The 12,049-nt window shown below is 46.1% G+C and overlaps 1 protein-coding gene across 1 annotated transcript; it reads left to right on the top strand.

Moving 5' to 3' along the window:
- Positions 1 to 2,871: 2,871 nt before the first annotated feature.
- ATF3 (activating transcription factor 3) lies at positions 2,872 to 9,199 on the top strand (the record flags this gene model as incomplete). The annotated part of the gene is made up of 3 exons (XM_080698960.1): positions 2,872 to 3,111; positions 7,568 to 7,675; positions 9,002 to 9,199. The coding sequence occupies 3 exons, from the start codon at positions 2,872 to 2,874 to the stop codon at positions 9,197 to 9,199; spliced, it is 546 nt and encodes a 181-aa protein (XP_080555086.1).
- Between the last annotated feature and the right edge of the window lie 2,850 nt (positions 9,200 to 12,049).

Genomic DNA, 12,049 nt, shown 5'->3' with positions numbered 1-12,049 from the left:
TTTTATGAAGGGACACAGCCTGAGTTTAAGCTGAATCATGCCATACAAGATCAAGAAAGGATGAATGAAAAATTACCCAGAGAGGTTCATCATGAAGAGAACGCCCAAATCTTTTTTTTTTTTTTAATCTTTTTGTGGTACCGGGGATTAAACCCAGAAGTATTTTACCTCTGAGCTACACCCTCAGCCCTACTTTTAACTCTTTGTTTCAAAACAGGGTCTCACTAATTTGCAGAGGGCCTCACTAAGTAGCATGCGCCACCACACCTGGCTGAAAGCCCAAATCTTCACAGATAGAATTGCTTTATTTTCAGAAAGGCTTTTAACCTTTTTATAACCCATTTCTGTCCCCCAAGTAAGCCCACCTGATGCTTTTCTTAAAAACATTTCACACCACCGACATTCTTCAGTTTCTTTCATCTTTACATTAAGAAGAAAAGAGGAAAGGAAACAAATTACCAAATAGCAGACCCCCAAGCCCTAAGGGCTCATCAATACACTTCGCGGGGTGGCCAGATGGACATACTCAACTGCAGTGGAATTCAGACTTCCTGTGTAGAATGGAGCCATCCAGTCCTCCAAACAAAGCCAGTCCCTGGCCGCTCTGAATTCCATCCCTGAGCTGTTAGGTTGTAAAGAAAGTTGGAAGGAGGATGGGAGGGGGGTACCAGTGAGAATTTTAAGCCTCTAGCTTCTGAAGCCAAAGTCTCACCTGACCCAGAGAAGTAGCTTCCCAGCATCCTAAGATTTACAGGATTAAACCAAGGAAGGAACTTCAGTTCTGACTCTGAAGGTTTAGAAGAGAATCACACACATTTCCTGGGTTGCTTTTTTCTCTTTTTCTTTTCTTGCTTCCATCAATATATCTTAGATCTCTAGGGGAAGTTAGAGGTCAGGTTGTTCTAATCAGAAGCATTTAAGATCAAAGAGGGTAACTAGCCATCCTTCCACCTGGACCCCACAGAGACTTCATAGGAGACAGCCTTGGGCAAGAAAGATTCCTGGGAATCCTGGTAAAAGTGTGGTACCTAGTTGCAGGACATTTTTCAGGGCATATTCGTGTATTATTTCCTCAATTCTTCATACAACTCATGCTCCCTCTTACAGAGAAGAGCTATGGGAGTGAATGGTCTTCAAGTCTTGATTTTCTGATCCAAGTCTGGCAAGTTCATGGATTTTAAACCCCCTATTTAAACATTTATTTTCAGAAAATAAACTCCTGTAGTGCAGGCAAGCAGCCTCGTGTACATCCTGATAAATAAAAGATCAGCAACTCATTAAACAGAGTTCAGGTTTCCCCACAAATCATGGTTTAGTCTCTCCTCTATTGTTTCAGTGCCAGGCCTCCTAATCTGCCCCCCTGGGATCACCCCCACCAAAAAAATGTGTCCTGGTTTTGTTTGGTTTTGCAATATAAAATAATATCTTGGGTTTTTGCAATGTAGAACAGTGTTTGTTTGTTTTTTTTTCAATATATAAATTAAGGTCATGAGTTCTTGAGCCAAAGAAACCTAATTCCAAATCCCAACATTGCCCCCTATTAACTCTGTGACTTTGAGCAATTTACATAATTTGTCTAAATTTCACTTAACTCATGTATAATGAGATAAGGCACAAAGATTTCTGGTGTGGAGACACTTAATGCTAGAGATCTGCCAGAGGTCTCCCTGGTGGCTGGACTTGGCTAATGACCACAGGTCCCTGGACTGAAATGCTCCTGGGACTGCCTGCCCAGATAGTCCCCACGCTCATTGCTTCTGAGAACCAACTTCAAGGGATGAGCAGAAAGAGTCACAGCTGCAGGGAGTCTACAGCAGGGGGTTCTATTTTATGGAAGGCTATTCCTAATTGAGACCATGGAATGGTTGCTCTTTCTACCTTTTATTTTCTCCTTAGGTTCACTGACCTATTTAGAATTATGCTGGTGGGTGGGACCTTGAAGGCCCATTGATTTGACCACCCCACCCCTATTTTGCTTATTCCATTGGGCGGTGTCCAGCCCATCAGGCATTGCGAGCCCCATGCTGGGCCAGCCTCTGGGATAAAGCAACGGTGGAGACTCAGAGAGCTGAAGTGACTGGCCCATGTCACCTGGTCCTTAGTGCTGGGCCAGTCCTTAGTGCTTATCTGTCCCCAAAGCCATTTCACCTTACACTTCACGGCTGTACAACACCTCCCCACAAATGTCAAAATCTTCTTACTTTTCCTTACCCTGAGGTCTTTTGCTTTGCTGACGTTAGAATTAAAAAGGGGCTACTTATTCCCCATGTGACCTTAGTCCTGGTCATCCCCATTCCCTGCCAATGCCTGGGGCAAAGAAACACTGTACACAGCTACAGTTACCTTCCTCATTCCTGTTACTTGGATCCAACTTCCTGGCAGAGAAATTTCAACAATATATATATGTTAAATCAAGGGTCCACCACTTCTTGCTTTTACTTCCACTCACTGATAGATTCAACTTGACTACAAGTGTCTTCCAAGTTTCCTTTTGAAGAGAGACCAAAAATGGAATTACAGATAGGCCCGATTTTTAAAAATATAACTCTTTTTCTTTCAGGACTGGGGCTACATTTGCATATGTGCACCCCAGCCAAAGCTAATAGGTCTTGTAAGAATTCAGGAGTGCCTGAAATGTCAACCTTTATAAACTTCAGTTAGGCATTCTGTCCATGTGACTGAGCTGTGTATTTTAAGAACCTGTTTAACTCAAGCTGAGGATGGCATAAATTGAAAACAAAACAGAAGGCTGAGGGCTGATGGAACTTCCTCTGGGGGTGGTCAGGGCTTTGGTGTTGGGGGCCATGGCGGGAAAGACTTGAGCCCCAGAACCCCTGAAGCACTTTGGGTTTCAATGTGTCTTTCAGCAAAATGATGCTTCAACACCCAGGCCAGGTCTCTGCCTCTGAAGTCAGTGCCTCTGCCATCGTCCCCTGCCTGTCCCCTCCTGGGTCACTGGTCTTTGAGGATTTTGCTAACCTGACACCCTTTGTCAAGGAAGAGCTGAGGTTTGCCATCCAGAACAAGCACCTCTGCCATCGGATGTCCTCTGCACTGGAGTCGGTCACTGTCAGCGACAGACCCCTGGAGATGTCAGTCACAAAGGCCGAGGTAGGTACCGCTCGTGTTCATCCTCTTAGCACAGAGTTGTATGGTACACTCACCACGTGCTGGGTTCTAGGCAGGGAGCTAGAGCTGGAAATAGAACAAAAGCACTCCCTCGGGGAGCTTACCTTCTACTGTCTCAGGACAACCCATAGAACAAGTGAATTCGGTGCACAGTCTGAGAGACAGAAGAAAGCAGGGAAGGGGGACAGGGAGCGTGGGTAGGGTGGGGCTGCTGAAGGGGGAGAGGGGCAGAGCCACGTGGGAATCTGACAAAAGGCAGGGTACGAGGGTAACAGGGACAGACTGTGTTGTGTCTTGTAGACTATTGTATAGATACGGTCATGTGCTCAGAGTGAAATGGGAAACCATTGCAGGGCTTCTGAGCAGAGGAGCAAGATGGTCTGACATATTCTTAAAGGATTCTCCTGAGCTGGGTTTGATGGCCCACATCTGTCATCCCACTACTTAGGAGACTGAGACAGGAGTCTCATAGGTTCAAGACCAGCCTCAGCTACTTATGTAGATACTCTCAGCAACCTAGAGAGACCTTGCTTCAAAAATAAAAATAAAAAGGGCTGAAGGAATAGCTTGGAGGTAGAATACCCTTGAATTAAGTTCCCAAATCCTCAATAACACACACACACACACACACACACACACAGAGGATTCCTCTAGCCATCATGTTGAGAATGGGCAGTGAGGGCAAGAGAGATGGATTATACAGAAACAAGGAGAAGACTATGGCCGCCCTCTATGTGAGTGAAGGAGGGGCTGGGCCAGGAGGAGAGCCATGCAGAGCTGACAAGTAGCTGGATTCTGGATCTGACTTGAGGGTAAAGCTGCTTTATGGATAGACTGGACATGGGTGTGGGAGAAATAGGTCTCAGGGGTGACACTGAATTCTGGCCTGCACAGCTGGAAGAATGGAGTGTACTTTTGCTATTGAGACTGAGACTGTAGGAAGTCCAGGGTTTGGCAAAAGCAGGAGTTCCATCCTTTTTTAACCCCAGTGGGGATATGGAGTAGCAGTGGCATACAGGGCCTGGAGTTTGGAAGAGTTGGGATTAATATGCAGAGCATATGGATGGTACTTAAAGTCCTGAGTTAGGACAAGATCTCCTTCAGTGTCAAGTATTTCTGAAGAAGCATGGAGTGCTGGTGATTATTTTCATCATTACCAGGACCCAAGGGGCCAGACAGTGGAGCAAGGACCAGGCAGCCAGCCCCACTTTTCTCTATAACAGTGCTTACAGCTTTGGTACCAAGTGTCTGCTCCAAGGTCACATCTATCTCAGACACTTGCATTGTTCTGCACTTGGCAGCCATTCATAAGATACCTGGAGTAACAGCCATAGTGAGACATGGTTGCTGACAATACTGTGGTGGCTCAGGGATATCAGAGGCACAATCTCGCAATTGTGTTGGCCTTATTGGCCTTTCCCTCGTGGGTTGCAAGATGGGGATATTTCAGGCTTACTTAACCGGCATGATTGCAGCCTTTGAGCAAGAGGTAGTAGAACCTGACCCAAAGAACCAAGTTTTAAAAGAGATTGGGGGCTGGGATTGTACAGCTCAATGCATGAGGCCCTGGGTTCAATCCCCAACAACTCAAAAAAAAAAAAAAAGGAGATTGGTTGATGATTGGTTGATAATCTTTATGATTCTTTAATGAGTCCTGCCTAGGACTGATCTGAGGGTTAAATGAGACAACAGATGTGAGAGGTCTAGCAGAGGACTGGATGATAACATTCAATGACTGGTAGCAGGGACTATGCATGATCCCGTAAGGCATCATTAGAAGCATTAGCTGTGTCCCCAGGTGGCCTCAAAAGAGGCCACAGAGGTACCCACAAAGTGTACACTGGTGTCCAGTCCAATACTGAACAATGCAGGGTAAGCCATGAGTCACTCTGGGAGATTTTCTTTTCCTAACCAAATAGTTTAAAATAACAGAATGCAATGGAAATAGTAGGAAAGAGAAAGAAAAAGAGACTTTGAAAGGCTATTTGGAGTGTTCTCTGTCCTAGTCTTTGTTCACCAAGTGACTTTGTCATCTTAGGTCAGTGTAACAAGCAGATTTACCATCTGGGGAAATCATTCAATAGCAGACCTTTCAATGTGTGGTCCCTTGGGTAGCCATAATTACCATCTCCAAATGGGAGACTGAGCATATGAAAGCCGTAGGCATCCTGTGCACCAGGGCAGCATGGGCCTTCTTCCCACACCCCAGTCCTCTCTGGGAAGGCAACACGGTAGGGCAAGGCAGCTGTGGCCGGGAGGCAGCTCTGGAATGGAACAAAGCCCCTGGGTCTATGTTGTGGCCTCCTGGTGATGACCGGAGATGGTAATTCTTGGGACCTCCTGGGCACATTACAGCTGGCCGCTCAGTGCATCTCTTTCCTCACTGGTAAAATAAGGGAGCTAAACTAAATGGTCCATAGAAAGCCTTTTCCATCCCAGACAGTTTTTGTTTTTGTTTTTGTTTTGTGGTAATGGGAATGGAACCCATGGGCATTTTACTTCTGAACTATACCCCCAGCCCTATTTTTTTTTTTTTATTAAACAGGGTCTCACTGAGTTGCAAAGGGCCTCACTAAGTAGCTGGGGCTGTCCGCGAACCATGATCCTCCCTCAGCCTCCCAAATTCTGGGATTACAAGTGTGCACCATCATGTGGCTCCATCCCAGACAGTTTGTGACTCTTTTCTCAACTACTTCCTCAGATGAGCAAACCTGAATCCTCTCCCACCTATCCGAAGTATCTGTAGGGTTTGCAAAGGATATCTATAGGATTCCAGTATCTTGAGGGAGATATTGTTGGTGAGGTTAATAATAGTAACTAAAGCTCAAATAGCACTTACTGTAAGCTAAACATCACTCAAAGCATTTCATATATATGCTTTTGGTCCTCAGAATGGCCATACTAGGTAGGTGATGTGATTGATTCCTTTTTGTAAATGAGGGAACTAAAACTCAAAAGAGGACCTTGCCTGTAATCTCACAGCAAAAGAAGTAGCAACACTGGGATGCAAAGCAAATTTAATTTAAATTCGTGTCTGTATGTTTCTGGGACATAGATGTGAGGGGTGAAACTTTGTCTCCCCATATATCTCCTGTGGGCTTTGCTTCTCTAGCTTGCAAACCCTTCCACCTTAGTCCAAGCCAAGTCAGTCGAAAAGAATAATACAAGATCCAGGCTTGAAGTGATTATGTGATTATGTCATCCCAGGAGCTGTTAGGTTTGCGGTGTGGCGGCTACACCTTTGCCCTCTGTCCAGAGCAAGGACAAGCAACATGCCGGCCTGACACTGGCAGCCTAAATTCTCACCTACTCAGCTCGGCACAGGTGCCTCCTCTCAGCTAGACTTCAGTCTCTAAGCCAAGTCCTGTCTGAATGCTGTAGATCCCTCATCAGTTCACAGACAAACTTAGGGTCCGAGTGAACTTCCAAGGAGGAAGCAGGCTAGGGATTCATTCTCTAAGAGGCCCCAGGGCTGGCTAGTGGGGAGGCAGGGGGAGGGAACCAGTGTGTGTTTGCTGGCTGAACCAGTGGATGGTGGTAGTTCACCACCCACAGGTCATCCCCAAGCCATGGCCGATTCATTCCCTGGTTGAGAATGGACTCAAGTGCCTCTTCTTTATCAGCTTTGACAGCTTCTCCTGATTTTGGAAGGTGGTGCCATGCTGCTCCAGGAGAAGACAGAGATGAACTGGAGTTACCCTTGGTTTTTTTGGTTTCTTTTGTTTGGGTGGTACTGGGGATTGAACCCAAGGCTATCCTTCCTCTGAGCTATACCACCAGCCCTTCTTATTTTCAAACAGGATGTCACTAGGTGGCTGAGAGTCTCATTATTTCTGAGGCTAGACTCGAACCTGCAATTCTCCTATCTCAGCCTCCCAAGTACTGGGGCTACGGGTGTGCAACACCATGCCCAGCTGCTCTAGGGGTCTTGAATCCAAGAACAGGCAGTGGGAGAAAGGGGCTAAGTGATGATCCCGAGATCATTCCTGTTTCTAAGGAAAATGACATGTTTATCAAACAATTTGTTTCCCACTCTAAATAATTATAGTCAGTCCCAGTAGTAGCTACCAGTTTAAATATCAAACTCATTTCAAAATCTAAATGCATTTTGAGAGTAGGTTAGATTTTAATTTGCTAATATTGCTGATCTAATTCTGAGTAACAGCACTTTGATTTTCATTCATTCTCGTGTGTGTGTGTGTGTGTGTGTGTGCGCGCACGCGCGTGCGTGTGTGTATACATGCGTGCATTTATGCACATACATGCACGTGTTGAAAGAGTTTCTGGCAAACTCAAAACTCTCAGGCTTTTGTTTCTCTGGGTCCCATAGTTTTAGGGCTGCAGTGGTTTTTCAGATTTGCTGGCAGTAAAAGGCAATGTATTTGAGGTGGGTGGCATTTTGTAATGGTGTTAACTGTGTCCCTTTGGGATTTTATAGGTAGCCCCTGAAGAAGATGAAAGAAAAAAGAGGCGACGGGAAAGAAATAAGATTGCAGCTGCCAAGTGCCGAAACAAGAAAAAGGAGAAGACAGAGTGTCTGCAGAAAGTGAGTGCCTTCCAGCCTTCCACCTCTCACTCACACCTGCCCCCCACAGCATGTCACCCTCAGGGGGAGATAAACAGCCCTGGACCCTGTCATGTTCCCAAGAATGGCTCTGTAGTCAGTAGCAGAAATGCCAGTTGCAGAACAAGGAAGCAGCCAGGGTGTTAGCATAATAGATGGGATGCTGGATGTACAAAAGGCAAGTGTATGAATTAAACACTGCAGGATCCTCTAATGCTGACACCTAGCAGCCTCTGCCGGTCCATAAATGTCCAGCACCTTTCGGGATGTGGGATGTGCCACCCTGTTAAAGAGTCTTCATATACCCATTTTCCCAGAAAGGAAACTGCCAGCTCTCATTTGCCTTATTACAAAAAGTCTTTAACTAATCTCCTCAAACAAGTTATTTCTTGAATCAGTGGTTGCACGGCTTCTTCGGGCCCCCATCTGGTTCTGAATTCTGCCCTTCTTCTGGCTCATCCAGATATCCGATGTCCTAACTGCACCTCTTAAGAAACACCAGGGGGAATGTGCGGGTAGGTGGGACAGGCCAGGGTGCCTTCAATCCATTCCTCACGTGATGGATAGGCCAGGGCAGAGTCTTGAGTCCACAGGTCCCGAAGGCTCTGCTGATTGCTCTGAACATCAGTGGAAATTAGAACATTTTGGGTTGTCAGGTACATTTTTTTTCCCCCTGGGGAGATGAGTTTCAGTGGTATCAGTGTCATACAAAAGACTAAGCTCTCTGGGCGTGGTGGCGTACACTTGTAATCGCAGTGCTTGGGAAGCTGAGATAGGAGGAGCACAGGTTTGTGGCCAGCAACTTAGTGAGGCCCTCTGCAACTTAGTGAGGCCCTGTTTCAAAATAAAAGATAAAATAGGTCTGGGGCGTAGCTCAGAGGTTGAGTAGAAGGTCCCTGGGTTCAAACCCCAGTACCACACACACACACAAACACACAAAGACTGAGCACCATGAGTCGGGATTTCTCCCTAGACTTTTGGGTCCAGATACCCTGCACATGGGCTATTAGATTCATGCAAAGAAGATCTCTGAACTGTGGGTTCTGTTGGAACCTCAGCAATAGTAGAATCACAGTCTATTTCAGTGGTATCTATCTCTGGGCATCTCTGAAGACACCCTGCCGAGTTCAAGGCCTCTCCGGGGTCTGCACTCCCCCCACCTAGTGCCGTCCCACCGTCCCAGAGGCTAGTTCCTCCCACACATCTCTCCTGGCTTGATGAGTCCTGAGGTGCTCCAGCTGCTCCCCGTCCCCTCCTCGTAGCTGGCCACCACCTCCCTTCCTGATGCCTCTGTCACTTGTCCCCCAGGAGTCGGAGAAGCTGGAGAGTGTGAATGCCGAACTGAAGGCCCAAATCGAGGAGCTAAAGAACGAGAAGCAGCATTTAATTTACATGCTCAACCTGCATCGGCCCACGTGTATTGTCCGAGCTCAGAACGGGCGGACTCCAGAAGACGAGAGAAACCTCTTTATTCAACAAATAAAAGAAGGAACATTGCAGAGCTAAGCAGTGGTGGTGTGGGGGCAACTGGGGAGACCTCATCGAATCCCCCTTTTCCACTCAAAACCCTGAAGCCGTTGGAAAGCTGACTTCCTGTGCACTTCTAGAATCCCTGCTGGTGAGAACAGTCAAGGCTGTGGAAGGGCCCACGGTGACCCCACCAGGACTTCCTGCTCTGCCTCAAAGTGAACTTTGAACCAGGGCAAGAGCATCCTTTGCTTGAACTCTAAGACTTGGGCCTTAACATCCTGGCCGTTCTTAGATGTTCCAGATGGCCCCTGTTTAGGGCCCTGCCCTCTTTCCTCTGGGTTCCACAAGAACCAGGATGCCCACCATTAGGATCCATGCAAAAGTGTCCGCACCCAAGGCGGGCAGAGTGGGGAGATCCCCGCTGCAGCTGCCACCGCCGCTCACAGGGGACGCAGAGTGAGAACAACGTGGATTCAAGTTGTGCAATGGCCAGGGTTGTGCTTGCTAGCAGATCTGCTGCTGTGTCCTGGGATTACTGCGTGCAAGGCATTCGTTTCAAAACTAGGCACTGTGCTCTTTTGATGTTTGTTTCGCACAACACTGGTGTGACTTTTCCGTGACTTTCCTCAGATACGGTTTCTGAGTTTGGGGTGTCTGTCACCATAGGCAGTGTGGCATAAAAAAAAGTGTTTAGGTGGCTGGGAGTGCCCAGCCGGTCAGCAGTTCAGCTTCATGCCAACAGAGGCCTCCTCCCTCAGTGCCCAGACATTAAGGAACAATCCGTGGGCATCACAGCCGGTCCTCTGCTGCAGACGCGTTTACAGTGTTTCAGGAAGAAAGCAGAAAGAAAGTCCAGCTTCCAAGGAGTTGGGACTCTCCATGAGGGACCTTAGTCAGGAGTTATGTCTAGGCCGGAAGAAACAAGTAATAGTCTGTTTTCCTTTCCTTGTGTCCAAAAACCACGGTTGGGGGAGACGCCTGTTGGAAGCCAGGTGATACCTGGGCTTTAGATGTTAAAGGCATTATCAGATGTTAATGGCATTGTCTTTGTCATGGAGCTGTTTTAAGAAATCTAGTCCAGAGCGTTTGCAGCTGTGAGAAGGCCTCATACTGACCACATGGACTCTGGCTACTGTCTGTTAAAATGCTGATGTTTCTGTGAAATCCTCAGAGCATTTAACTCTACTCCATAGTATCATTACAATTTTCTGTCAGAGAATATATGACTTATTTATCCTAGTATTCATAACCTATCAATATAATAAATATCAGAACCAAGATGTGGTCAGTGTAAGGGTTGTGCTTGTTTCTGTTCTTTTAAAGCTGTTGGTTGTTGAATTCTAGTTACCCCTCCCCCAACAGCTCTCCTCTCTCTATTATGGAGGGTGATTAGCTTCGAGTATTCTCCAGGTGTTCCCCTTCATCTATTGGGATGCCACTAGGTGAGATAGTTGGTTTTCAAGCGTATTCTTCAGTCTGTGGCACTTGATAGTCAATTTCTCATCAACAAACTCTGGAACACAACACCAAGTACATCCTTAGATTGACTGGTTGTTATGATAGGTGTTTGATATAATATCTGAATTGCTAAATACCTCAACTATCTGAAGTTACACATGCCTCGAACCTACACCTGTTGTTCAACTGGAGCCTTTGACACTTGACCTTCTGCCACTGTGCTCCTCTTAAAGAATTAACCACTTGAATTGGAACTTTGGTGTTATAACATGGAAACCTGTATCTTCTTGTTGCAAATATGCATTTCAAACATGATAATGAGGAGAAAGGGAGGAGAGAAAGAATAATTTTGGACAAGATGAGTATGATCATTCAAAGAAAGGTATTCTGCCTAATTTTCTCTAACTTCCAGGGTATATGATTCCTTAATCCTGGAACAAAAGCTTCCTTGCTTTTGCCTGGACACATGTAGAACAGGCTAGAAAAAACATTGACCATTCGGCCTCCTTCACTGTGCTGCTCTTCCAAGACACACTGACTTTGTGAACTGTGACATTCATCCACATGAATGATGTCGTGGTTCCTTTAAACTGTCATGTGATAACACAGCATATTAATGTTGCTGCTTAAATTGCACATCAGGGGTTGTTCCTAATCTGTAAAGAGTCATCTGATGTTAATACCATTTACCACTTCATTCACTAGATGACCTACGCCCCTTACCTTTGTGGGGGGAAAATCCCTGGCATCGGTTCTCTGGTTTTGGGTAGAGGTGCCACTGCAAGCAATTATGTTAACTCAAGGCAACTGGTAAACTGCCGTGGACAACAGTGGATTAGACAGGGACAGAAGTTGTCTATGGCAAGAAAAACTGATCTGAGTATGTGCTGTGTATGGATTGTGTGACTGTAAGTTCTTTAAACAAATGCATTAAAAATAGTTTTGTTTTCTGTAGCCAAGTTTATGTTTTGATACTTTAATAAAGAAAAGGATGATTATGTGTTTACTATGAAGTTATTTGGTCCACCTTATCTCACATTTGAAGGAGAGAAGGGAGTTTGGGAGTTGGTCTGAGAGAACAGACTTAGATGGGGCCACCACGGGAATTACCAAACACCTGGTTGACAACATCTCACTGGCAGGGCTAAGAAAGCCACCTTCCCTCCCTCCTGCTTCCTCCTGCCCCTTGCCTTACCCTGAGATGGGTCCTGACACTTATTTCAAAGTAAAGGGTTAGAGGGGTTTTAGAATCAAATCCTTACACCTGTCAAGAGGTAAAATGCTAACTGGGTCTCAGTTTTGACCTACTCTTTCCCCATGAGCTCTGACTAAACCCATACAAAGCCCTTAGTCTGTATCTGCCTGAAAGGAAGCCAGTTTGCCCCCTGAGTACCCTTCTGTGCTCTTACAAAGCTTTTTCAGGTGCTT

Source organism: Muscardinus avellanarius (assembly GCF_963383645.1).
Source record: "Muscardinus avellanarius genome assembly, chromosome: 7".
NCBI classification, from domain to species: Eukaryota; Metazoa; Chordata; class Mammalia; order Rodentia; family Gliridae; genus Muscardinus; species Muscardinus avellanarius.
Note: the sequence above shows the minus strand (reverse complement) of the source record. Positions and strands in the feature narration are given on the sequence as shown.